The sequence below is a fragment of the Saccostrea echinata genome, unplaced genomic scaffold, assembly GCF_033153115.1.
Source record: "Saccostrea echinata isolate AGI-Se365-2 ecotype Australia unplaced genomic scaffold, CSIRO_AGI_Sech_v1 ptg000056l, whole genome shotgun sequence".
In the NCBI taxonomy this organism is placed as follows: domain Eukaryota; kingdom Metazoa; phylum Mollusca; class Bivalvia; order Ostreida; family Ostreidae; genus Saccostrea; species Saccostrea echinata.
The window spans coordinates 14,476,105-14,500,437 of record NW_026889805.1 but is presented as its reverse complement, the minus strand read 5'-3'; the positions used below and the strand labels follow the sequence as shown (position 1 = coordinate 14,500,437).

At 32.4% G+C, this 24,333-nt stretch overlaps 1 protein-coding gene across 1 annotated transcript in view; it reads right to left on the bottom strand.

Moving 5' to 3' along the window:
- Positions 1 to 6,715, bottom strand: part of LOC133173883 (uncharacterized) — a 32,313-nt gene extending 25,598 nt beyond the window's left edge. Inside the window, exon 1 of the mRNA XM_061308952.1 lies at positions 6,628 to 6,715. Coding sequence (XP_061164936.1) covers positions 6,628 to 6,715 — 88 coding nt within the window. The remainder of the gene's footprint in view (positions 1 to 6,627) is intronic.
- Positions 6,716 to 24,333: the final 17,618 nt, after the last annotated feature.

Here is a 24,333-nt window from a genome sequence, read left to right as displayed (position 1 = left end):
CCTGCTTTGGCGATTGGAACCAGTACCTGATGTTCAAGTAAACTAGCTCTTTAGTTAATCTGAATTATGAAATACAGAATGATAGATGGTTGTTATTGCTATTCAATCATTTAACACGAGATTTTAACATATAACACCTTTTACTTTTTATCCATTCTGACAAAGTCCCAAGGTCTTCATATTTGAGCCATCGTCTTGCATAATCTTCGACATAATTCAATTCATAAAGTTTATAAAATTCTGTCGCCAATTAAAATATAGGAGTTCCCTAAATTTAGGCCTTGTAAAATGAGTGATTTAGAAATGGGGCCAAAAAATTTATAATCCGTTTCCTTCCTTTTTCATAACTGATTTTATATGTTATTTTCTTACAGTGCTTTGAAACATGCCTTTAATTCGATAAACAATTATGTAATAAGCAATTGCTGTTTCCTTTCACAGCTTGTTATGTTGGGTGGGAAAGGGGAAAGTCTTGATTCAGGGTTCACTGGAAATTAAAAAAAAATCATGTTGGACTTTATTAAAACCCTTTTTTCCCTATATAAGGTGTAATGAGTTCTTTTAATTTTGTGTAAGTCCGGAAGCAAACGGAAGAAAACGAAACACTGTAGAATCAATTAAACAAAAAAAAAAACAAAACAAAACAAAACAAAACAAAACAAAAAAACAAAACAAATAAAAACAAACAAAACAAATTTATTTACAGAACAAATAAATGAATAAACAAAAAAAACAATACCACAAAAAACTTACATACACCACACTCGCAAACACACACACAGAAAAGAAAGAATAACAACGTAATACAGAAATAACTGATACGACACACAAACAATGAACTTAATACTGCGTGTCAGAAACAAATATATAAACAAAACTTGTTTAATGAAAACAGCAACTTTTGTATTAAACAACAATTAATTCCAAGTTGTTGGAATTCCAATTCCAAGTTGTTTAAAAAAAGTTCAAAGTAGAAATTATCCTTTAAATACTTTTCAGTGTCATATACATGTAATTTTAGGAAAAGTTTATTTACTAAACCAAATTGGGAGTTTGTCTGACACCTGTTCACTTCATCAACACACTTTATTAACACCACTGGACTTCCGTACACCACACAAAGTTCACTGACGTTCCAGTCCTGGATTCATAGGCCTCCCACTGATAAAGTCCTAGCGGTATTCGTCTACCCCTCAGTTAGACGGACATGATGTTTCTCCCATTAGTTTGCAATGACACAATTCCACCGTAGCCACACCACATACTCCGGTCCTAAACACAAGCTGACCATTCACCGTCTCAAGTCCTTAGCCCCTAGCCCCTGGTATACTCTATCCCCTATGCACTAAAATAAAATGACTTTTCTAGAATACTGACTATATACTAAAGTGCAGAAATAACCAGACTACCTAATATAAAACAAATATACAGACTTAAAGTAACTAACTCCTATAAATAGTTACAAAAAAACTAGCTAACCGGCTGGAGAAAACAGAAATGACCACACACAGAATTTCACCGTTCCCCGGCTACCGGTTCCAGACTAATTTCAGAAATTCACCATTAATGAGAACGTTCATGGTGACCAAAACTTTATACGTGGCACAACACCCCTTTCACTGCCACGAGTCTCTATCGTTCTGACCCAACCAGTTTTCTAAATTTAACTTATATACGCACACTCAAAACTATGGAAACACCTAACGACAAAACTCAAAGGGAAAACACAAAACCAAACATAATATTAGCTAAACAAAAGCCAACTTCATCACATAAGGAGAAATTCAGATTTGTTTATTTACCTTATAATTGCATGTTGACGTAAATTTCTGAAGTGATTAATAGTAATTCAGATAATTTCGTACTATATGCTCAATTTATTTTTTCCCCAAATTAAATTGAGGAATAAGAGACGAATACCAAAGTTTAATTACAACATTTAAACCAAAAGGCTAAGTATTTGTTACAATGCAGTCAAAAAGGAAATATGTATCAATTTGACGATGCAAAAAATATTTCTTTGTTGGTGAGGTATTGTCGTGGTTTTTGTTTGTTTTTATTGATTTTTTTCTTCCTCATTTTCATATTTTGGTTCATTATCTTTGAACTAGTATGTGAGTAATGAATTTTGCCAGCATTCAGAATATTTCTGTCACTATGATATTAATGACAGATCATACATGTATTTATTTGACATATTATTTTACAGTAAATATTCTACTTGCTTAAAGCTTTGTTTACAAAATAATAATGCAGTTGACAATATTAAAGACCAGTTTTTTTTTAAAAAAATCATAGACAACTACTTCTTCAAAATAAAAAAAAGAAACTTTTACATAAAGCCTTAGAGCAATATCAGTCCTCGGGCCTTCTACCCTCTGGCTGAACGTGCCTCGGTCTGATAGGATGTGAAATGGAAAAGTGTTTGTATTATTTTTCTATATATTATTACCAAATTCATACATGATATCGATAACATAAGTATTAAGATATGTTAACAAGGCATCTTAAGGATGCCCCCCAACACAAACACACACGCAATACAATATTTTTTCTTCATATTATTCAATATTGAACTTTTATTGCTACTATAGCCTTCGACTACCCAGTGATTAATTATCGATATGAATCACCACCCACTCTCTATAATAATACTATTGATAGTTTATTGATATTCAGCATCACTAATTCAAGTACTAGAGAATGAGCGATGTCAAGGATGTAAATAAACATTTGTTAACACCTATCATTAATTTTGCCTCAATATTTTTATATTTTTTCTGTGAAACCTTTGTATCTCTATAGCAAATATGAGATTGAAATGTTTTAAAAGTGTTACTGTTTAAATTAGGTCATCTTTAAAAAAAATGTTTGCTTGCCCTCTCCCTACTCAGGATATATAAAAGGGTAGGGGATTTATTTTTATTCAACAACACTTGTGAATATGTAGCTGAATAGTTATTGATGGGATGAGAAAACTTCGGAATGAATAAAACAAATGTTTTCTGTAAGTTTAAAAAGTTTTGAGTCGGACCGCTTTTAATCAGTCGGTCTGGAGAGGGCAAACAAGCAGTTTTTTTTTTAAAGATGGCCTTACTTTTTAATTTTTTAAATTTGACTTTGATATTTTACCTTGATTCTGTGGGCGTCTTCTACTGGCTATCATCAATGTCTGTGGTAAATAGGACATTTAAATGCTAAGTGAAATTCATTTAAAATGATTGTAGACGACTGTCATATATTTAGACTGGACCTTAATTTGCCCTTCGATTCAATAGGTATTTTACTCTTGCTCTACAAGCATTTGTGAACGAAGCAAACAAGAATCATTCTGAGCACAATTTTGGCGTTATTCTGCATTTTTATTTTGCAAAAAAGAGCTTTATGTAACCCCTTGGTCAGGGTGGTACCGTACTGGCCACATCAGTCTCATGATCAGTTACGATTTGACTGAACCAGCTGTAGAAGTTACATTGTACCTGTAACGTATATACGTATCAAGAAAGTAATATTTTTATCGTGTTCAAACATACAAAACAGCTAAATTGAGCCAGGGTTGAAGAACCCCGAAGTATAATATACATGCCCTTTAACACGGAACATGAAATTATCAAAGTAGTTTTACCCAAAAAGGTATCTTTTTTTAATAAATAATTTATAATTAGATATTAAATCATACACATGTAAATCTGTCTGTTAAGTGTTTTGATATATCAAAAACACTATTGTATGAAGCTGTATGGAAACGTAAAACAGATTTGGAAACTTGGATTAGGAAAGCCATAGTATATTTATATGATATACAGATTGGTGTTCATGTATATAGCATGAAAATTGATCATCATAATTTATACTTTTTTGGTAATTTAAATGTCAAAAAATATTAGAAGTGAATGAAATTCCTTACAATGGAATTAAAGTCTACCGAATATTTCATAAATTATTCCTATATTAACGTGAATAATTCAGCAAGTTTACACAAATAAATATTTGATATATCCTTTCCTCGTACACAATACAGAAAAGAGGAAATTGTTTTATAGACAATATCTATGTGGTTTTTGGAGACCAGGTCTTCCAACAATCTATTGGAATTCCTATGGGTACCAATTGCGCCTTTTTTTGTATTCATATGAAGCAGAATTTGTCCAAAATCTTGTGCGTGAAAAGAAGAAAACACTTGCTGTGGCGTTCAACTCGACATTTAGATATATCGACGACGTATTGTCAATTAACAATGGCTATTTTCATTCTTATGTCGATACGATATATCCTGGTGAACTTGAGATAAAAGATACCACAGAGTCTGACACATCTGTTTCATATTTGGATATTTTACTTGAAAAAGACGTTAATGGTAATCTAACAACCAAGCTTTATGATAAACGTGATGACTTTAACTTTTCAATCGTCAACTTCCCTTACTTATGCAGCAATATACCTTCATCACCTGCATACGGGGTATATATCTCTCAGTTGATTCGATACGCAAGAGCATGCTCTACGTATGTACAATTTCTAAAACGAGGTAAATTATTGACAAATAAGTTGATGATACAAGAATATCAGCTGTCTCGTTTAAAGTCATCATTTCATAAGTTCTATGGTCGATACAATGACCTTGTCAGCAAATACAATTTATCATTTATAATTGTTAGGCCATTATTTACACACTGAATTGTCGGCGGATTTTTCCGTTATTTCCCGATCATGACAAGGAGCACACGGCGGGTGTGACCGATCGGCAGGGGATGCTCACTCCTCCATGGCACTTGATCCCACCTCTGATGTTTGGAGGTCCGTGTTTGCTCTGCTCCTATTTTGTATTGTTTAATGGACTTTTGAGCTTGAATACTGTTCGTTATCTCCATATATTTCATTTATAGCTTTAGATATTCTCTTGCAATATATATTATCTTTTATTGCTTTATTCAGTGAACAGTATATATCTTTAATCCATATGTATTAGCTAGACTATAGGACGGCCATATCTTGGAGACCACCTATTTTGTCAATTTATATATGTTATGTAATAGTCGCATACTGGGAGGTAATTTTTTTTATTGCGTAATTGTTTACTATTTTTTCTAATGAATTGTGTTGTAATTTTACATGGTCTCTCAGTCTTTTTTATTCAGTTTTATGTATTATATTATATGTTGTCATTTCATAATAAATGAGATTGTTTGGAACAAATCTGCCTTTTGTTGTTTGGCAAAAATCGAGCTCAGTGTAGTCAGCGGAGTGTTAAATTCTAGGAATGAAAGCTGAACTTAAATATCTTTATGCAGCAGAGCATATTGCTGAAACAAGAAAAAATATCTAATTTCACACCCCATGAATTGTCTTTACCTGGTATATTCTCTGTTTTTTTTTTTATTGTTTAACGTCCCTCTCGAGAATTTTTCACTCATATGGAGACGCCACCACTTGCCGGTGGAGAGCTGCAAATTGTGACCTATACTCGGAACTTACGGCCATTGAGCAGTGAGGGATCTTTTTCGTGCCAGCACCTACTGCGACACGGGACCTCGGTTTATACGGTCTCATCCGAAGGACCGGTCTCCACGTCCCATAATGGGATTCGAACCCGCGACGTAAGGATCAACTCCTTACTCGGCGACTCTAGAGCGAACGCTCTAACCACTGCGCCACGCGGGCGACGTATATTCTCTGTAAAGGATTGAAATGTATATGTAACTTATTTTGTTTTCTAATTATTTTCATAGATATTTTTTGAAAATCATTTAAACATTAATGCCTTTAAGTAGCCATAGGTATTCTATCAAATGAGAAGTCGCTCTTTCACACTTTACACAACTGATATATTTCATTTGTCTGTCTATATGATTTCGCTTGTGTTTAAACATGAATTAAGTAGTTGCATTTTTATCTGACGATGGAACAACGGTCATTCTTGCTGGGAGTTGTGGTCTCTCTTCCGTTGTCTCATCAAGAGTTGTGCATGACACATCTAATACTGTTCTCTCAAGTGTTTGATCCCGAGATTCTATGTGGCTCGAACCATTATCGATTTCCATGTAAACTGACGCGTTGTCCTTGTTAACTATATTTACTGTCTGTTTTCTACATATTGACATCGACATCCATATTATTGTAAATATTGCTATTATTGATACCAGAATACTTCCAACAGATATTACAGCTGTTTTCAGCTTTGCCGGTTTTTTGTTTTTTATCATTGTCATTTTCCTTTACTGTGATCATTTCTTTTGTTATTGTAACTGTTTTATTTGATTATTGTGTAGTTGAATCTGGAGATGATGTTTCATATAGATCATCTGGAAAAAAAATATAGACATTGATACATGGAATGCCTTACAGAGATGAAAAAAGTAGTGTCGCGAGAAATTGTAAATGAGCTGTTTACATTTTGGAGATTCATCCTTGAATGTGTTGTTTTTACATCCCATTACATGATCATATGTGTTACTATCAGGCTGACACCTGTACATGCATAATCTACCAAAGTGAGGATAGTGACACTGACGTGAACAATTCTGTGCGAAAAAACCGGGTGGACACTCTGAAAAATAAGTCTTTAACATTGTTTGAAAAATGACGAGCAAGAGATTTGTAAAGTCATGCCAACTTATTTTAACATACCTCTGCATTCCCCATTATAAAGAAAATAGTTTGTACAGCAGTTAAACCTGGAATGAGAAATATTAAAACTAGATGTATAGAAAATCATGATTACTTTTGAATAAGTTAGCACATAAAAAAATAGATATATATTTTGTCTCTGTATTTGTGAAAAATTCTGGAATGGGACGTAAACCAACATACAATCAATCATTTTGACATGTTTTGCCAGAATGAATATTTACTTACTTTCCGCTTTGATCTGGATGAGTGTTATTGCATTCCGCTTTTGTTAGTATTCCAATATTTAAACAAAAGAGAAAAAAAAACTAGAAACTCATTGCGAGCAATGAGAGGTCTTCCGTCCGATTCAGAAAATAAAAACGAGAATTCAAGCTGAAAAAGTGATAAAAGAAATTCAGACACTCTAGAAATTTAACCCTGGTCGTCAGCGTGAAAATCCAACGTGCTATTTCCTTAAACCGGAAGTTGACGTTTTCAAGGTTACTCTAGACATTTGCACTCTGAATAACATATTTAAAATTCATTTTAAATACTTTATCTATAAAGAATATTTATGGGAAAGTAAAATGCTGAAATTATTTAGTTTATCTCATATAACCGGAAATTGTAGATTTTGTTTCCGGTGGGACCAACATCTTTCGAATCTGCGAAAAAGATGCAATAAAGTGATGCAATTTTTAATTAAAAAAAGAAAAGTTGAAATTTTCTATTTCTTTTATCACTTCCTGTGACGACTGGAAGTGACGGCTGACGCTCTGAACCCAACTGGTTTTGCCTACATCTTAAGGACTGTTGCTCATATAAGTTTGGTGTCTTACCGTTTTCGAGTTCTTGCTTAGACAACTTCTCGTATAGAATTTTTCAAGAACTCTTGAGAGTAGTTTTAATTGTAATAAACAGGCTATATTCTGGATTGTTTAACCTACCAAGTCAACCTTCTTTTTTTTTTTTTTTTTTTTTTTAGATTTTGTCAAATCAGTGTTTTTGCAATTCTCAATGCATTTCCTATGTAAAATGTTGATAAAAGGGACCTACATAATTTTTTGCAATAATATTTCTCCAAAACTCACTTATTTCATATGGTTTTTGTTTTATATATATTATCTATTTTCATTTCCTATGACTTCTAGATATTTTAGCTAAAAATGTAAATATAGAAACAAGACAAGGACATACCGGCACCGATCTCTATTTTTGAGTTACTTCCCTTAACAGCTATAATTACATATTATCCATGAGGGTCAAGAGAGTCAGACTGGTTGATTGATTCTATCATGTAATTGACTGAATTGATTGAAACACATTGTCATAAAAATATTGGCATGGATTTATTTCAATTTTTATTAGTAGTTACTAAATGCTGCTTCCTTCATACAACCTAGAAACTGATCTCGGTCGGTCTACTTTTCAGCATATGTCAAATCTTTGCCCTTCCCAACATACTGAGCATAACTATGGTAAATGACGACCTGTTGGCTCTTTGTCTCCTGAATACAATGTACAACAAAGTCATAACTACTTTTCTTTCTTGCTGTATAGATGATTCTACCCGTTGAAGGAAGTACACGTGCTTTTTGTTTAACTTGCCAATGTCCGTAAAATATAACATGGTCCTTAAAAAATGCAAGGATTTTTTAGGATTTATTTAAAACAAATGCAAATAGCGCAGGATTCACACAGAAAAAAAAACATCATTTATAAAGATGAAAACGTAAATTAAAGGTAAAAAATGAAAAAGAAAATTCAGACATAATCAGGATTAAACCCGAAATAATAGAACACCGTTGACGTTTGAGGTTAGTGTGCGAGGTACCAGCCACCCGAGGAGCTCCGAGTACCGACCTGCTCGTCGGAGTTTACGGAGACAGCCGCCATTTTGGACCCGCTTCAAATTTTAAAATGCGAATATCTAGAGTTTGGATTTATCAATTTTTAAACAAATTATATATTAAGCCTTTTTGGAAATGCCTTTATTAACTCTACTAATATCAAAGAAAAATATTGAAAAACAAAAAAGTTAGAAAATTCAATTTTTTTAATTTCGCATACGGTAACAACCGGAAGTACCGACGACGAACGAAAGGTCATGTCCCGGCTAGGATTTATCACGATCTATAATCCCTGAAAGTTTCACATTGATATCTTTTACCGTTCTTGAGATTAGTTGCGGACAAAATGTCTTTTAAAATTCAGAAAATGGTCGGTAACTTGGCACCGGAAGTGATTTTCCAAAAAATCTCTCGGATAAAATAACTTCAGATTAAAACACATTGTTCCTGCAAATTTCATTAAATTTCATCAAGTAGTCTTTGAGAAATCGCGTGCACAAAATTAGATGGGCGGAAAAATAATAATAAGAAGAAGAAGAAACAGTAGAATCACTATAAGGTCTTCCGTGAAGACGGAAGACCTTAATTAACATTACATGTTCCATATCAATAATGCCTTCTACATGATAAATGATAAGGAACAAATGACTATTTATCAAAATCAATCATTTTAAGCTATTCATATATTTGAATTATCCAAGGAAAAATTTCCGTGTGTTAAAGCACATCTTAATTCTTTTAATAATTTATACGTAAACGACAGTTTTATGAATCATTTGGAACGAACGACGCAGACGGAAGTTATTCTCTGGACTTTGGATCAATTTTGCGTGATAACAATATTATGACATTTTAAAATGATTTGATAGATGGTAAAAATGTAAACCACTACATATCTTAGATTTACTGATTTATTGCATGGGAGCACTCAATGATAAGAGGATATTTATTTATTTATTTATTTATTTTTTTTTTTTAGAATTTTTAAAAATCTGACAGACTTGATGGCAATCTATTCAAAACTATACACAGAATCAGAATGAATGCCCCTTATGGAGCTTTCAATGTTTCAGACTAGTGTGGGAGAAGAATGTGCATTTCTCTAATCATTCATATTTTGCTACTGTTCTGGTCGACTTACCTCTGTAATAAATCAGTCTTTTTGGTTTATCATTATTGTTGCAAGGGATAAAATTATAAATAAATCAATTATTTTATTTATATTATGTAGCATTGTACTTTCATGTAAATTACTTGAAAATTGATTCGTTGAGAAACATTAGTTAAAAAGACTGTTAGCTTCTGAATGATGAAACCATTCCGAGCTTGCACCCTGGTTAACAATGGTTTTTCTGGGTGTGTGTGAAAATTTTCAATGTTTCCATCAACTACATACAGTATTTATATATAATCATACCTTCAAATATATATGTGTTCACGTGGAAAGTTGAGATGTCTCACTCTGTCATGGTATGGCACGTAAAATATTTTACCTTGTTGCAAAGTTGTATTTTGTATTCACAATACAATAATTGCTACAAAATCTATGCTTTAAGTAATACTTTTTGTACCGGAAGAAAAAACGTCTACCTATATAATCGGTATATTTCTGATACTCTGAATATCGAACGTAGCGTACATTTACACGAAAAGCAAACAAATCCTAAAAAACAACGGACGATTAAATAAATTTAACTAATGAAACATAAACATTAAAGAAAGGTAAATCTCTCAGGAAAAGGAGAGGGATTATGCTTATTTTACAAACTCTAGAGGCAGATGAGAGATGGTAACTCGAACATTCATCGATGGACTTCTTGGTAGGCTTTGAAGCTGCACATTTATGTTCGTTTTGCAATCGTTAAAACAACAAAACGTAACTAAACTTGTACAATATAAATATATTTAACAGAAAATAATTGAGTTTTTCATTAAGAACTTAATTCGAATCGGATGTTTGAAAAATTGTTTGTACATAAATCAGTAACAGTTGAAAATCACAAACATAAGATACCTTAGTTATAAACTAATCAAAGAATCAAAGTATTTAGATCAAAGTAACAAAATTTTTACCATTTTTACCATTGCAAAGTGCTTTTACTTAAAGTTCAAATTGTTAAACATTGTATATCATTTATCTCGATTACTCGACTACCAAATAAGATTTTTATTTATATCAAAATGAAGATTATTTTATATTCCTGTATCATTGAGTTTGAGAGATAGTAAAGTTTCAAAGTATTATAGTTATTGAAAGCATATTAATATAAGACATCAAAATGCATATTTACTACAGGTACCTGTATGTACTATCTTAACAATAGTTTAATTTAGTAAACAATAGTTATCTTTTAGTAAATTTTGTTTAGGATTTGTAAGCCGGACGAAATCTAACAAAGCAGGTCATTTAAATATCAATAGTAAACGCAATTCATGCTAAATAAATTATACATGACGATTGTTATGTTTAGACGACTTTTAATTGAAGTGTCACCGTTTTCCGTTTCTTCTTTAAAGCCGCTGTTGGTGATGTTAATTGAATCTGGAGATGATGTTTCCTTTGAAGGAATCTCTGGACAAAATATACAAAAGTGAAACGTAAAATAATTTATACTGATGAAATACAATGGTTACAAGATTAAAATGAGCTGTCAACCTTCTGCTACATCTGTAAATGTGCTATTTATGAGTTGTTTAGCTTTTGTTGATGCATCCTTTAATGTGTTGTTGGTACATCCCATTACATGATCATATGTGTTACTATCAGGCTGGCACCAGTAGATACATAGTCGACCATAATAAGGATAGTGGCACTGACGGGAACAATTCTGTCCGAAAGAACCGGGTGGGCACTCTGAAAAAGGATTTTATTAATCATCATTCGAAAAAAGATGTGACAGATTTGAAAAGCCTTGTGATACTACATGTATACATGTATAACATACCTCTACATTCTCCGTTATATAGAAAGAAATTTGTACAGCAGATTAACCTGAAGTAAGACAATATAATTAGAGACATATATTGCTATAATCGTAATGAAGTTAAATAAGATCACAGATAAATCAAAGCCATTGATACATTTCAAATCAATATGATAGGGAACGTCTACTTACTTTCCACTTTGATCAGGATGAGTGTTATCGCATTCTCCTCTTACACGTGTATCAATGCTCATACAGAGAAGAAACAGTTTAATCAAGTATAATCCATACCCACTAATAGCGAGCGCAGCGAGCGGCGCGAAGCGCCGCTCGCGAAGCGAGCTCAATAGACTAAGGTGTAAGAACAGAGAAAATTCGGAATGAAATCTGTACATACGTCAGGCAAATTTTCTGGTGCAACATTCCCAGAATTCCTTCGCTACCAGGGTTCCATGCGAAATTTTTACAAAGCATTCAGAAGACCAAGGATAATTATTCATTATCGAGAGATACGTTTACTTTTCTTTCTTTGCAGAGGGCTTAAAAGAAATAAAAAATAATTACATCCACTCTACAACGTATTTCATTTATTATTGCACAAGATCTTTAGTCTCGTTCAACCAGACGCTCGGCTGTCTCCGTAAATTCCGACGTCATGTGACGTCACAGTCTCGACTGTGTCTCGTGCTGTTTGACGTTTGAAGACGCGGATCCATCAACGTTTGATGTGTAAACTGTGTATAGGTTTTTGATGGTACCACAGGAGTTCGCAATTTTATCAATAAAGTCAATAAAAATCACTCGATTGATCAAGCCATGAGCTATGTGTTAGCATAGCGAACAGGAATGCAACGCGTTTTTGGAGAAATCGACCAATTTGCTTTTACCCACCGCTTATTCAATACAGCTCGTCAGCATTCGTATCAAACAACATTTCTCTACTAAAATTTGCTTTCTAACCCTTCTCGAATGCTGTCAATACCCACTTTCTTCGATTTCGCGTAAACATTCGTTTTACCGAGAAGCCATTGCGTGACGTCACATCAAACCCGAACCTGACAGATAATTATTAAATAAAAAAAAGATAGAGAATAAACTTTAAATTATTTCCTGTTGCTTTATATTATCACCAACTTACCAAAGTGTATCATAAAAGTTGTTGGACACGACGAATTTCTTTTTACTTACTGAATATTTCAATTTGCGCGCACATGCAACTGAAATTATCGCCCTTTGTTTTTGAACAACTCGACATGGTTTCTCCCCATAAAAAAATAAACGGGGGATATTAAGTATTATGATTTATTCAATTTATTTATAAAATAAAATATGTACAATAATTTACAACGTATTTATTTTTTTTTATTTAAAACAATCGAATAATTATTTGTCAGGTTCGGGTTTGATGTGACGTCACGCAATGGCTTCTCGGTAAAACGAATGTTTACGCGAAATCGAAGAAAGTGGGTATTGACAGCATTCGAGAAGGGTTAGAAAGCAAATTTTAGTAGAGAAATGTTGTTTGATACGAATGCTGACGAGCTGTATTGAATAAGCGGTGGGAAAAAGCAAATTGGTCGATTTCTCCAAAACGCGTTGCATTCCTGTTCGCTATGCTAACGCATAGCTCATGGCTTGGTCAATCGAGTGATTTTTATTGACTTTATTGATAAAATTGCGAACTCCTGTGATGGTACAACTGCGCTCGCCCCAACGGTCACACCGTAAAACATATTATTCTAATATTTAAAACGTCAAATTGATATGAAATTTTTTTTTATTTGGGAAATTAAGGGAAACTTCCCGAAAAGATGAATATGTATTTAAATAAAGATGTTCTTCCGTGTTGAGTAAATATTATACAATATTATATTAATTATTAACAGATTTGAAGTAAAAACGAATACATAGAGGATATTCAATGTTTTGTAGTTGGATATGGAATTTATTTCACGAGTGGGACAGGATTTTTTTATATTTTCACGAGTGCGAAGCACGAGTGAAAATATCAAAAAATTCTGTCTCACGAGTGAAATAAATTCCATATCCAACTACAAAACATTGAATTTTCTATTTATTACATTGTCTTTGATTTTCCCTTTGCCTCTGTCTTTTCTTAACACAATGTAATAGGCTGTGACCTCATAGTTGAGCAGTTGAGAGGCTATAGCTTAGCAGTTGTGAAATGATAAGACATTCTAACATGGATTTTAGCAACATATTTGGGAAGAAATTGGCAGTTTTGGTTTCTGTCAAGACGGTTTAGTTACTATCTTAATCTTATTACAGGCCAGAAATTATATTTTACTTACTTTGATATCCTTTCACACTGTGAGAGAATATCACTTTTGGTATCCTTTCACACTGTGAGAGAATATCACTTTTATTCAATGAACAAATCACAGTATTTCACTGTTGAAAATGTAATAAATTCAACACACAAACCATAGAAAGCAGATACAAAGTTCTTGTAATATCATTTTTGGTTTTTATTTTTTTTTTCTCAATGGGCAAGAAACTAAACTTTGTAATATTCCGGTAAAAAAACCTTCACGTTGTGATTTTCAACATTTATTAGGGTTGTATAGATTAGACAAAACCAATAGTTACATTTATATTTTGTCTTTTGAATTCATACTTCAGTGTTTTTGAAGAATTTACAGCAATTGTAAACAACCAAACACTAAACGTGTTAAAACATTTAACAGAAAATGAATTTTCTTAAATGAGATTTTCTTAAAGTATTCAAAAATTAGTTGGGAACCAGCACAATTGAAAATCACTAACAAAAGATACCTTAGTAGACTTATCAAAAAATAAAAGTATTCACTATTATAGTAAATCAAAGTAAAGCTTTTACTATAGTAAAGCAAGTGCTTTTCCTTTAAGTTCAAATTGTTATACATTGTATTTCATTAAGGAATATACAAGTAATCTTTCCTTTTAATATAAATAAAAATCTCATTTGGTAATCGAGTAATCGAGATATGTGATGCCTAGCAATGATAGCACAAACTTTTTACACTATGTTTTATAGGACAATTTATAAGTGAAAAGAAGAACTAAAATACTGTATAAGCATAAAAAAGATGCAATTTTCTCCAAATGCCTGGGTACCTATATTTTTTATCCTAAATTATATTTGTTGATCAATTTTCAATAAGAAAATGCATAGCTAGTGTTTTTATTCGCATTTCCTTGATATATGTTTTAGATTTGATAATTTTCCCCATATAATATGATTAACTATAATGACAAACTTTGAAGAAATTCCATGGGTAAATTCACGTTACTATGTGAAATCAGAGACATTTTGTGAGCATTTTCAATTACTTAAAAGCTGATTTTCAGAACCTGAGGATCGGAGTACCTTAAAAAGAAATGTAACTTACATATTCCTGTATCATTTCTAACTTGCCACCACTGATATTGAATTTGAGAGATAGCAAAGTTTCACAGAGTCATAGTTATTGAAAGCATATTATAGTAAGAAATCAAAATATATGTATTAATCGTACCCGTATGTACTATCCTAGCTAAAGTTTAACTTACTAAACAATAGTTAGCTGTTAGTAAATGTTTGCTTCGGATTAGTAAACAGGGCGACATTTAGAGAAATCATTAAAATGTCAATACCCTATCAAAAATAAACTATAGATAACTATACTTGACTATAGTATCAACATTTTCATTAATAAATCAGAGTTTTTTTAACAATGGATTTCAGATTATTTTATGTTCTCTTATGCATATATGCATTTTTTTTATTAAATAGGAATACACATATGTATTTTTTTTTATTAAATAGAAATATTACTTTAAATTAGCATATTATTTTAAAATTTTACATCATTGGTACTGAATTTAAGAGATTGTATGCTTCAGAATCTCAAAAATGTTCTACAGTAAAGTTTCATAGTAAATCAAAGTATCAAAGTATTTACTATAGTTAATTTTACTTACTATAATAAACTATAGTTAACTATAGAAAGTTTTTGTTCGGTAGTAAACGTATTTTATTTAGAGAAAGATGAGTAAATATTACAATATATTTTATTAAACATGTATTTCTGTTATATTTGTAGTACAAAAGAAAGCACATTCAACACACAGACCATAATAGGCAATTACAGCATGAACTGATAATATTACATTTTTTTCTCAAGGCAACAAACTAAACATTGTTTTCCTGTAAAAAAATCTTTCTGAATTCATACGTGTTTTGTTTTAGGATTTTCAGCCAAATTTAATCTGAGTTTTTTTTTTTCAAATTACTGTATCCCCTTCACGAATTTCCTTTCCGAAGTATCAACGGCATTTGTATTTTTTCAGTCGACACTATTTTTTTCAAACAAAATATATGTGTTGTCACTAAATTAATATTCAGATGAAATAATAATTAAGGACTTTCTACCTGCTGATGATTTTTTTGGACTGTGAGAAAATTTATATGGTATAAATTTGCAAAAATGGAGTAAATCTATTTCATTTTCAACGTAGGGAACATGTATCTGTTATCCTCTCCCAGGAAAAGAGTTCAAAGACAACATGAACAGAAATCATAGTTGCTTTTTTACTACTATATAGGGAAACACAAGCAAGTCTTCAATCACTTCATCTTGCTTTAATTATTAAGTTTAGAATATGTGGAGCAATTACAATTGTAACTCGTCATTCAATTACTCAGTATAAAGCAAATGGCAAATCAATCTTGCTTGATTAAAGTACCATGGAATTGGAATTCTTCAGTGTGCAGTGTATAGAGGGTCCTAAATGGCAGTAAGAAATATAAAACCATTCCGGAAAAATTATGGGAGAAAAATGAAGCGTGATATTGATTTATTCCTTTCGAAACTATGTTATTTCTTTTTTTTTTATTTTCCAAGGATTTCTGTGGTTTTCAAAGATTAATTTGCTGCAAGTTGCAGTTAAATAAACTCAGGTTTGATTAAGCTAATACGAATATTCTTTAGCAAAGTGATTCTGAAATTAATTCATTCAATAAAGCATGTAGTAAAATCTACAAGTAAAATATCTGAAGTTGGTAAAATGATTTTTTTTTCTTTATCGCGTACTTATTAGCTCCAGACTGGAGGGCTATTGTGAGGTATTGTAAAGAGATATTTATCTTTTATTATCTTTATTGCATACATAGTAATGATACACAAGCAGGGTTTATCAAAAATGAAATAACAATTCTTTCAATTGTACATGAAAACGCTTGTCTAGACTGAGCAATGGTCTAAAACCTTCATTTTTAATATGTAAAACAATTGGCCGTGTAAACATGGATAAGTTGCAAGAATAAAATGTACAGGTGATGGAATCAATACATATTGATACATTATGAATCTTTATATTAACCGAACACAACGCAAAGACTGGACATCAGCTATGTATTGTTCAAGCAATGAAACTGTATTTATTACTAATTATGTAATATGAAAAGCAATGGATTGTTTTCAGGGAAAATATCTTTGATTTGTGAACTGATTCTTTATTTTATGCGACTACTTGATATCGCAAAATGACCTCAAGACGTCAAATCGCAAGAGTATATAAATTCGCAATCTTGATCTAGAGTTTTTGCATGAATAAAAAAAAATAAAGTGGGTAATTCTAGTGATGCTTCTCGCAAAATTCCTTGATAATTAATTAATTACTTCTCGCGCACACTACTATTTAGGGATCTATAGTATCGTAGAGACTTAGCTTCATTATTTCAAACGTAACAATTTCTGTCTAAAATGTTAACGAAATAAATGAAAGAAGATGGACTAACGAAGTGAGAAAAATGCGTATTGTGTGACAAATAAGAAAGTAAAAGTAAAAGTCTTACTTTCTGTATTACAAAATTTTCTTTGATATTTTATTTAACGTTAATGTATACTTTAAGTAAATCTTATGAGGCGCCGTTTTGGTATTTAGTACCAAAAAGTGATATCGATATCACCTATTCGAATAGGTGATATCACCTATTCAATTGGTGATATCGCCTATTCGAATAAGTGATATCACCTATTCAGCTTCTGAATTGGTGATATCACCTATTCGAATAGGTGACCTATGTTAATAGGTGATATCACCTATTTGATTTGAATTGGTTATATCACCTATTCAATTAAGTGATATCACTTATCGAATAGGCAATATCACCCATTCAAATAGGTGATATCACTTATTCCTTTTGAATAGGTGAAATCACTTATTCGAATAGGTGATATCACCTATTCAAATTAAATAGGTGTTATCACCAATTCAAATAGGTGATATCACCTATTCGAATAGGTGATATCACTTAACCATTTTGAATAGGTGATATCACTTATTCGAATAGGTGATATCACCTATTTAAATTATTTATGAAATAACAACTGCTCCCAAGACTATAGCCTTTAATTCTCATTTACTTTCACTTTCGTTTTATAACACTCCGTTCTTGGAGACAATGGATTACACCTTCGCATTTAGTTTTAAGCACCCCAGTAGAATTTATAGTTTGTTTTGCTCACAAATTATATTTATTTCATTTATCTGTCATGTATACTATAGGAAAAATCGTGAAAAACTCACAATAAATTTTAACTGTTCCATACGGAAAATGCCCCAATTTACATAATAAAGAGAGAAAAGTGTGCCAATCTGTTGTACCCCAGCTTGGTATAATTTATAAGAGTTATATAACTTTACAGGGGTCGATAACATAAGGTATTTAAATGTCTCAATTACAGGGGAAAACTGGGCAGTCCGAATTTGCTTGGTTCCAATGGAAATCTAGATAGTCTTAAGGAAGGGAGCATTCATTATCTATTGTTGTGAGAAATGCAAATGGGTGATATCACCTATTCGAATTGGTGATATCACCTATTCAAATTGAATAGATGATATCACCTATTCATTTTCTATAGGTGATATCACCTATTCAAACAAGTGATATCACCTATTCGAATAGGTGATATCGCCTATTCGAATAGGTGATATCACTTAATGGCAATAAAATCCTCATAAAATCTACACTAACCACAACAATCTCACAAAGATTGAAATTATTCATCTATGAAAAATCATACATACACCAGAGAGGGCTTAAAATGATCAATTCTTCATACCAGAAAAAAACAAACAATTTTCCCATATTAGTGGGTCTTCGCTCCATTTTTTAAAAAGGAGATTATACTCAAAGTATCCGTAAAAATATATACATTCTTATAACTAAAACATGGCGCAAAGTTCCACTATACCTTAAAAATACACTTTTGACTCAGTATTCGTATTTTTTTCGAGAAATATTTGAAGTCCATTTAGCCAAAGGTCATATCACAAACATACTTTAAATGCCAATATATGGTACATGTATGAGCGGTAAAGCGAAGTGGTTAGCGTGTTAGTCTCGAAGGGAAAGTTTCGTTTGTCATAATTTTATACCTCTTAATGATAAGAATTTTACTGTAAATACTAAATTCACAAGTTGAACATAACTTTAATAAATTTGAAGCTACAGGCACTTTGTACGCCTTGCTCGCCCATCTCCTTTATCTGCAATGAAATATTTCTGCTTTTACAGGAATATTTTCTGGATGAGAGCTCAGGTATATGTAGATATTTTAATAGTTGGTCCATTTTCAAGTACTTATAAATCCTCCCTTGATCAAAATTGCATAGCTGTTGGGCTATATGAACTAGATTAATTTTATAAATGTGAACTTCTTTTCATACACATTGTACGTACATGTACACGGAAAACGTATATTTTTGTTTCAACCATAACTCAACCATTCGAGTATCCGAGTTTTTTATGAAAAATACATTCTTTCCTTTCTATCCAGTGTCATTAAAATATATCACTGATCGTACTTTAATGTTTCTTTCACCGACATCACACACATTATAATATTCCAAATCGGTACGTCCTGTCGTGTGATCTTCATCCTCATTTAAATAGGTAAAATACTTTTTCTCATTAAAAGTACTTTGTGTATCAGACATAACGTCTATATATGTATGCATTTCGTCGCTGTTCCTCGGTCTGATGTATATATCGGAACCCTCTGGACAATTAGTATCAGGACGTTCAGCCCTATGTAAATAAGATGAAACAGGAAGGACAACTCTTCCAAAATGCTTTTTATTGTTATGCTTCTCCCGCACTTTCTTTCTTTTTTGTACTTTCTCCTGAATGGAGTGAACAGAGTTTTCATTAAAGGCGTATAATTTATGATTTATTTTAATTTTGTAGATGAAGATCATTACTATTACTAGTAGGCAAAATACAGCAGCACCCAGTACATAGACGGCTGCTTGTAAGTTTTCACATTTGGTTACCACTTCGCTGTCCAAACTCTTGGATGTTAAATTCTGAATGAATTCCGAGGTTTTTACCACTAAATCTGTTGTATTTTGAAGCAGATTTTCTTTTTGGATTGTCTGATTTAGCCAATTCTTCTGATTTTCTTTCAACATTGTGTCAACTGGAGTTAGATTCAAAAAGAGAATATATTTAGCCGCCTAGGTTCTCTACACAAATTACTATTACTTCCATGCGATTAATTATTCTCTAAATAGATATCTTATCACGTCAAAAACAATCCATTTCGATGCCTTAAGCTTTTTGGCGTTACAACGTTGAATAGCAATTCCTGACGTTGCATCTGAATATTTAGGAAAATGAACAAAAATTACTTTTCCTCAAACATTTGTGTATCAAAATGTAAATATTTATGTTTCTATCAGCTGATCTGTTAAGACATCGGTCCAATTTTGATACAGGTCATGCTTTGATGCAGGTGATTTACATGTAAACCTTTAGCCAGAATTACTTTTTTACCATTTGTAAAATATTCACTATTAATATATATATAAGAATATAAGAAACAAGAGGCCCATGGGCCACAATGCTCACCTGAGTCAATATGGCCCTGCTGTTCTTCGTCAGCGGATTTCTTGTCCTATATATTCATATGTAAAGCTTTGATCGCCTGTTCTAGGCTTACCCTACCCCCAGGTGCCATGTTTTGAATGAAACTGAATCTAAACTTTCTGAGAATGCTTCTATATTCATATATTTAATCATAGCTTTGCTGTTCTTGAAAACGGAATTTTAAAGAAGTCTGCCACCCTACCCAGGGGGAGGGGGTCATGATTTGAACAGACTTGAATCTACACTATCTGAGGATGCTTCCATATCAATATAACTAATCATGGCTTTGTTGTTCTTGAGAAAAGGATTTTTAAAGATTTTTCCCATATATGTTCTTTTGTAAAACTTTGATCCCCCATTATAGCCCCACCCTACTACTGGAGGATGCCTTGAACAAACATGAATCCACAATACTTGGGGATACTTCCATATCAATATGACTAATCATGGCTTTCCTGTTCTTGAAAAAGAATTTTTAAAAAGATTTTTCCTATATATTCCTATGTAAAACTTTGATCCCCCATTGTGGCCCCACCCTACCCCTGATTTGACCAAACTTGAATCTACCCAACCTGAGAATGCTTCCATATTGATATGACTAACTGTGGCTTTGTTGTTCTTGAGAAGATTTTTAAAGATTTTTCTTTATATATTCCTATGTAAAACTTTGATCCCCCATTGTGGCCCTACCCAACCCAAGGGGGTTATGCTTTTAACAAACTTGAATCTACACTACCTGAGGATGATTCCATATAAATATGACTAAGTATGGCTTTGTTGTTCTTGAGAAGAAGATTTTTAAAGATTTTTCCTATATATTCCTATGTAAAACTTTGATCCCTCATTGTGGCCCCAGCCTACCCTGACGGTCATGATTCGAACAAACTTGAATCTACACTACCTGAGGATGATTCCATATCAATATGACTAATTATGGCTTTGTTGTTCTTGAGAAGAAGATTTTTAAAGATTTTTCCTATATATTCCTATGTAAAACTTTGATCCCTCATTGTGGCCCCACCCTACCCTGACGGTCATGATTCGAACAAACTTGAATCTACACTACCTGAGGATGATTCCATATCAATATGACTAATTATGGCTTTGTTGTTCTTGAGAAGAAGATTTTTAAAGATTTTTTCTATATATTTCTTTGTAAAACTTTGATCCCCAATTGTGGCCCCACCCTACCCCCCGGGGTCATAATTTGTACAAACTTGAATCTACAATACTTGGAGATACTTCCATATCAATATGACTAATTGTGGCTTTGTTGTTCTTGAGAAAAAGATTTTTAAAGATTTTTCCTATGTATTTCTATGTAAAACTTTGATCCCCCATAGTGGCCCCACCCTACCCGCGGGGATGATGATTTGAACAAATTTACATCTACACTACCTGAGGATGATTCCATATCAACATAACTAATCATGGCTTTGTTGTTCTTAAGAAGAAGATTAATCAAGATTTTTTTTCTATATATTCTTATGTAAAACTTTGATCCCCCATTGTGGCCCCACCCTACCCCAGGGGGTCATGATTTTGAACAAACTTGAATCTACACTATGTAATGAAGATTTCACTTAAGTTTCAACTTTGTTCAGCTCAGTGGTTCTTGAGAAGAAGATTTTTAAAATATACAACCAAATTTTCACTAATTTTTTATTATCTCCCCTTGAAAGAGGGCGGCGTGGCCCTTCATTTGAACAAAATTGAATCCCCTTTACACAATGACGCCTTGTGGCAAATTTGGTTGAAATTGGCCACGTCGTTCTGGAGAAAAAGTCGAAAATGTAAAAAGTTTACAGACGGACGGACAGCTAGACGGACGGACAGGCGGACGACGGACAAAATGTTATCAGAAAAGCTCGCTTGAGCTTTCAGCTCAGGTGAGCTTAAAATATAGATATGTCGATCGTATTTTTAGATATCACTCAATTTACTTGATTGAGCTTAAAAAAGGATAATAATTTACTTTGAACGAGTTTTTTTCTTATAAGCTACAAAATCAAAAAATAACAGGGATGTGACATATATAGATGATTTGTTTCAAAATGACAGAAAAATTAGGATGACTGCATCATTTCGATGATATGCCTCATCATAACTTTCTTACCGGTATAATCTTTTATAAATTGTACAAGAACTAAAATGTTGGTACATTTCAAAAGAAAAAGAAAACTTTTAACTATTTCTGATGATTTTTAAATTCAATATTGATAATAATCGGATTTATGTAGTGAATGCGTTATAAATCCATTTATCACAGCGCCCCACGTGGAAGGATGCGCGCGCAATATATGCGCAAGCATCTGTACATTCCATTCTCACACCATTTCCAAATGTTGCACGTTTAGGGTTTGCTGTGAATTTTTAAGAAAATTTAGAATATTGCACAATGACATTGTCAAAAGACTGTGGTGTACAAAGACGAGGTTTTACTGATTGTTTGCACTAATTGTACAGTTAGTGTACTTCAACATGCTAGAGTTTTTGACTTCGCGCCGAAGGGCTGTAAGGAGCGTGTGGACGTTAGCCGAGGCTCTTACTTGTAGGAGTATTGTTGCTGTAAATATTGACCAAGATGTCCACAACATCTATAGTCGCCAAAGCCAAACAAGGCATTACAAAATTGAGAGAGAGAATAACGTCAATACCAGCAATGAGGAGGACATGCATAATACTACTACACACAGCACAAACGGTATGTCATCTTGTATGCCTACATCAATTATCAGTATAATGTTTTCACTGTTGTATCAATTACATTTTTAAAAAATGCACAAGAAAATACTAAATGTTCAGTTAATCGATCATTCTGTTAAAATCAGTGGGAAAAGGCAAAGAATAAGCTAATCATTACAATTGTTTTATTGTATTTAGTAGAATCTAAATTGAAGCACACCCCCTTCAACCACAGAGTTTAGAGCAATATAAATATAATTATGCACACGTTAAGATTGGGTTCCATAAACTTGAATTAATTTAACCTCATACTCTTAAGATCACGCACTCGGCATCGTCGGTCATTGTTCCGAGTATATACTTCATGGAGCCTTAATGTTATCGATATATGAGGCTATAATAATAAGACTAATTTATTTATTCGCCAATCAATGAGCTTTGAAAGGAGGGGATATATATATATAATTTATAAAAACAATACAATTAAGTTTATAGCAAGTAATGGCTGCATTACGTGCAATATTAAGGTATCACACCGGTAATTGACCAATCAAAATGAACTTAGTCAATTGTAGTTCCATACATAATAAAGAAATATTTTTTTTATTGTGAGAAATTTTTTAATTTCCCTTATTCTATTTTTACATTTTTGGTATCTGTGCTTAGGATATTTTATGTACTTTGTAAAATATGAAAGGTTTTTGACAGGAACTATTTCTTTGGGGGCATAGGAGGCCACTTCCTGGGGTGCACACAGGATGTTTATAAACACATTGAATACACGTGGTTTTGAGGGTATTCCTGTTTGCGGATGGAAAAAATCAGAAAATGCCGTGTAGGTACCCTATTTTTTGGTGTCAGCTGATGTGACTGGTAACGTTTAACACTTCCTGCTAAATATTTTTTCATGAATTCGAATACCTGATTTTTAATGATTTTTTATTCTATATAGAATTACATAGTGAAAACAATTACCGGTGTGATACCTTGAAGGTGATTGTGTAAAATCATCTACACCCATATTAAAGGCAGTTTTAATTTTAAAAAGGCATATTTCAACAAAATATGTCATTTTATGAACTTTCTGTGTGAAAGTACATATTTTTAAATTTAGAAGCAGGGTTAACATTAATTTATACAGATTTCTATGTAAAATACTAATAATATGTCATGTTTTACCCTCAAAACTCCAAATTATGACTTTCAAAGTAGGATTATGCATCTGACATGTAGAAAGAAATTAGAAATTGTTGGTTTTTTATTTTAGATGACTTTAAACTCTGTGCACCACCTGACCGCAGTCAATTATAGTGTCTACAGACTTTGCCGTAAAAGCACTTTAGGCTGA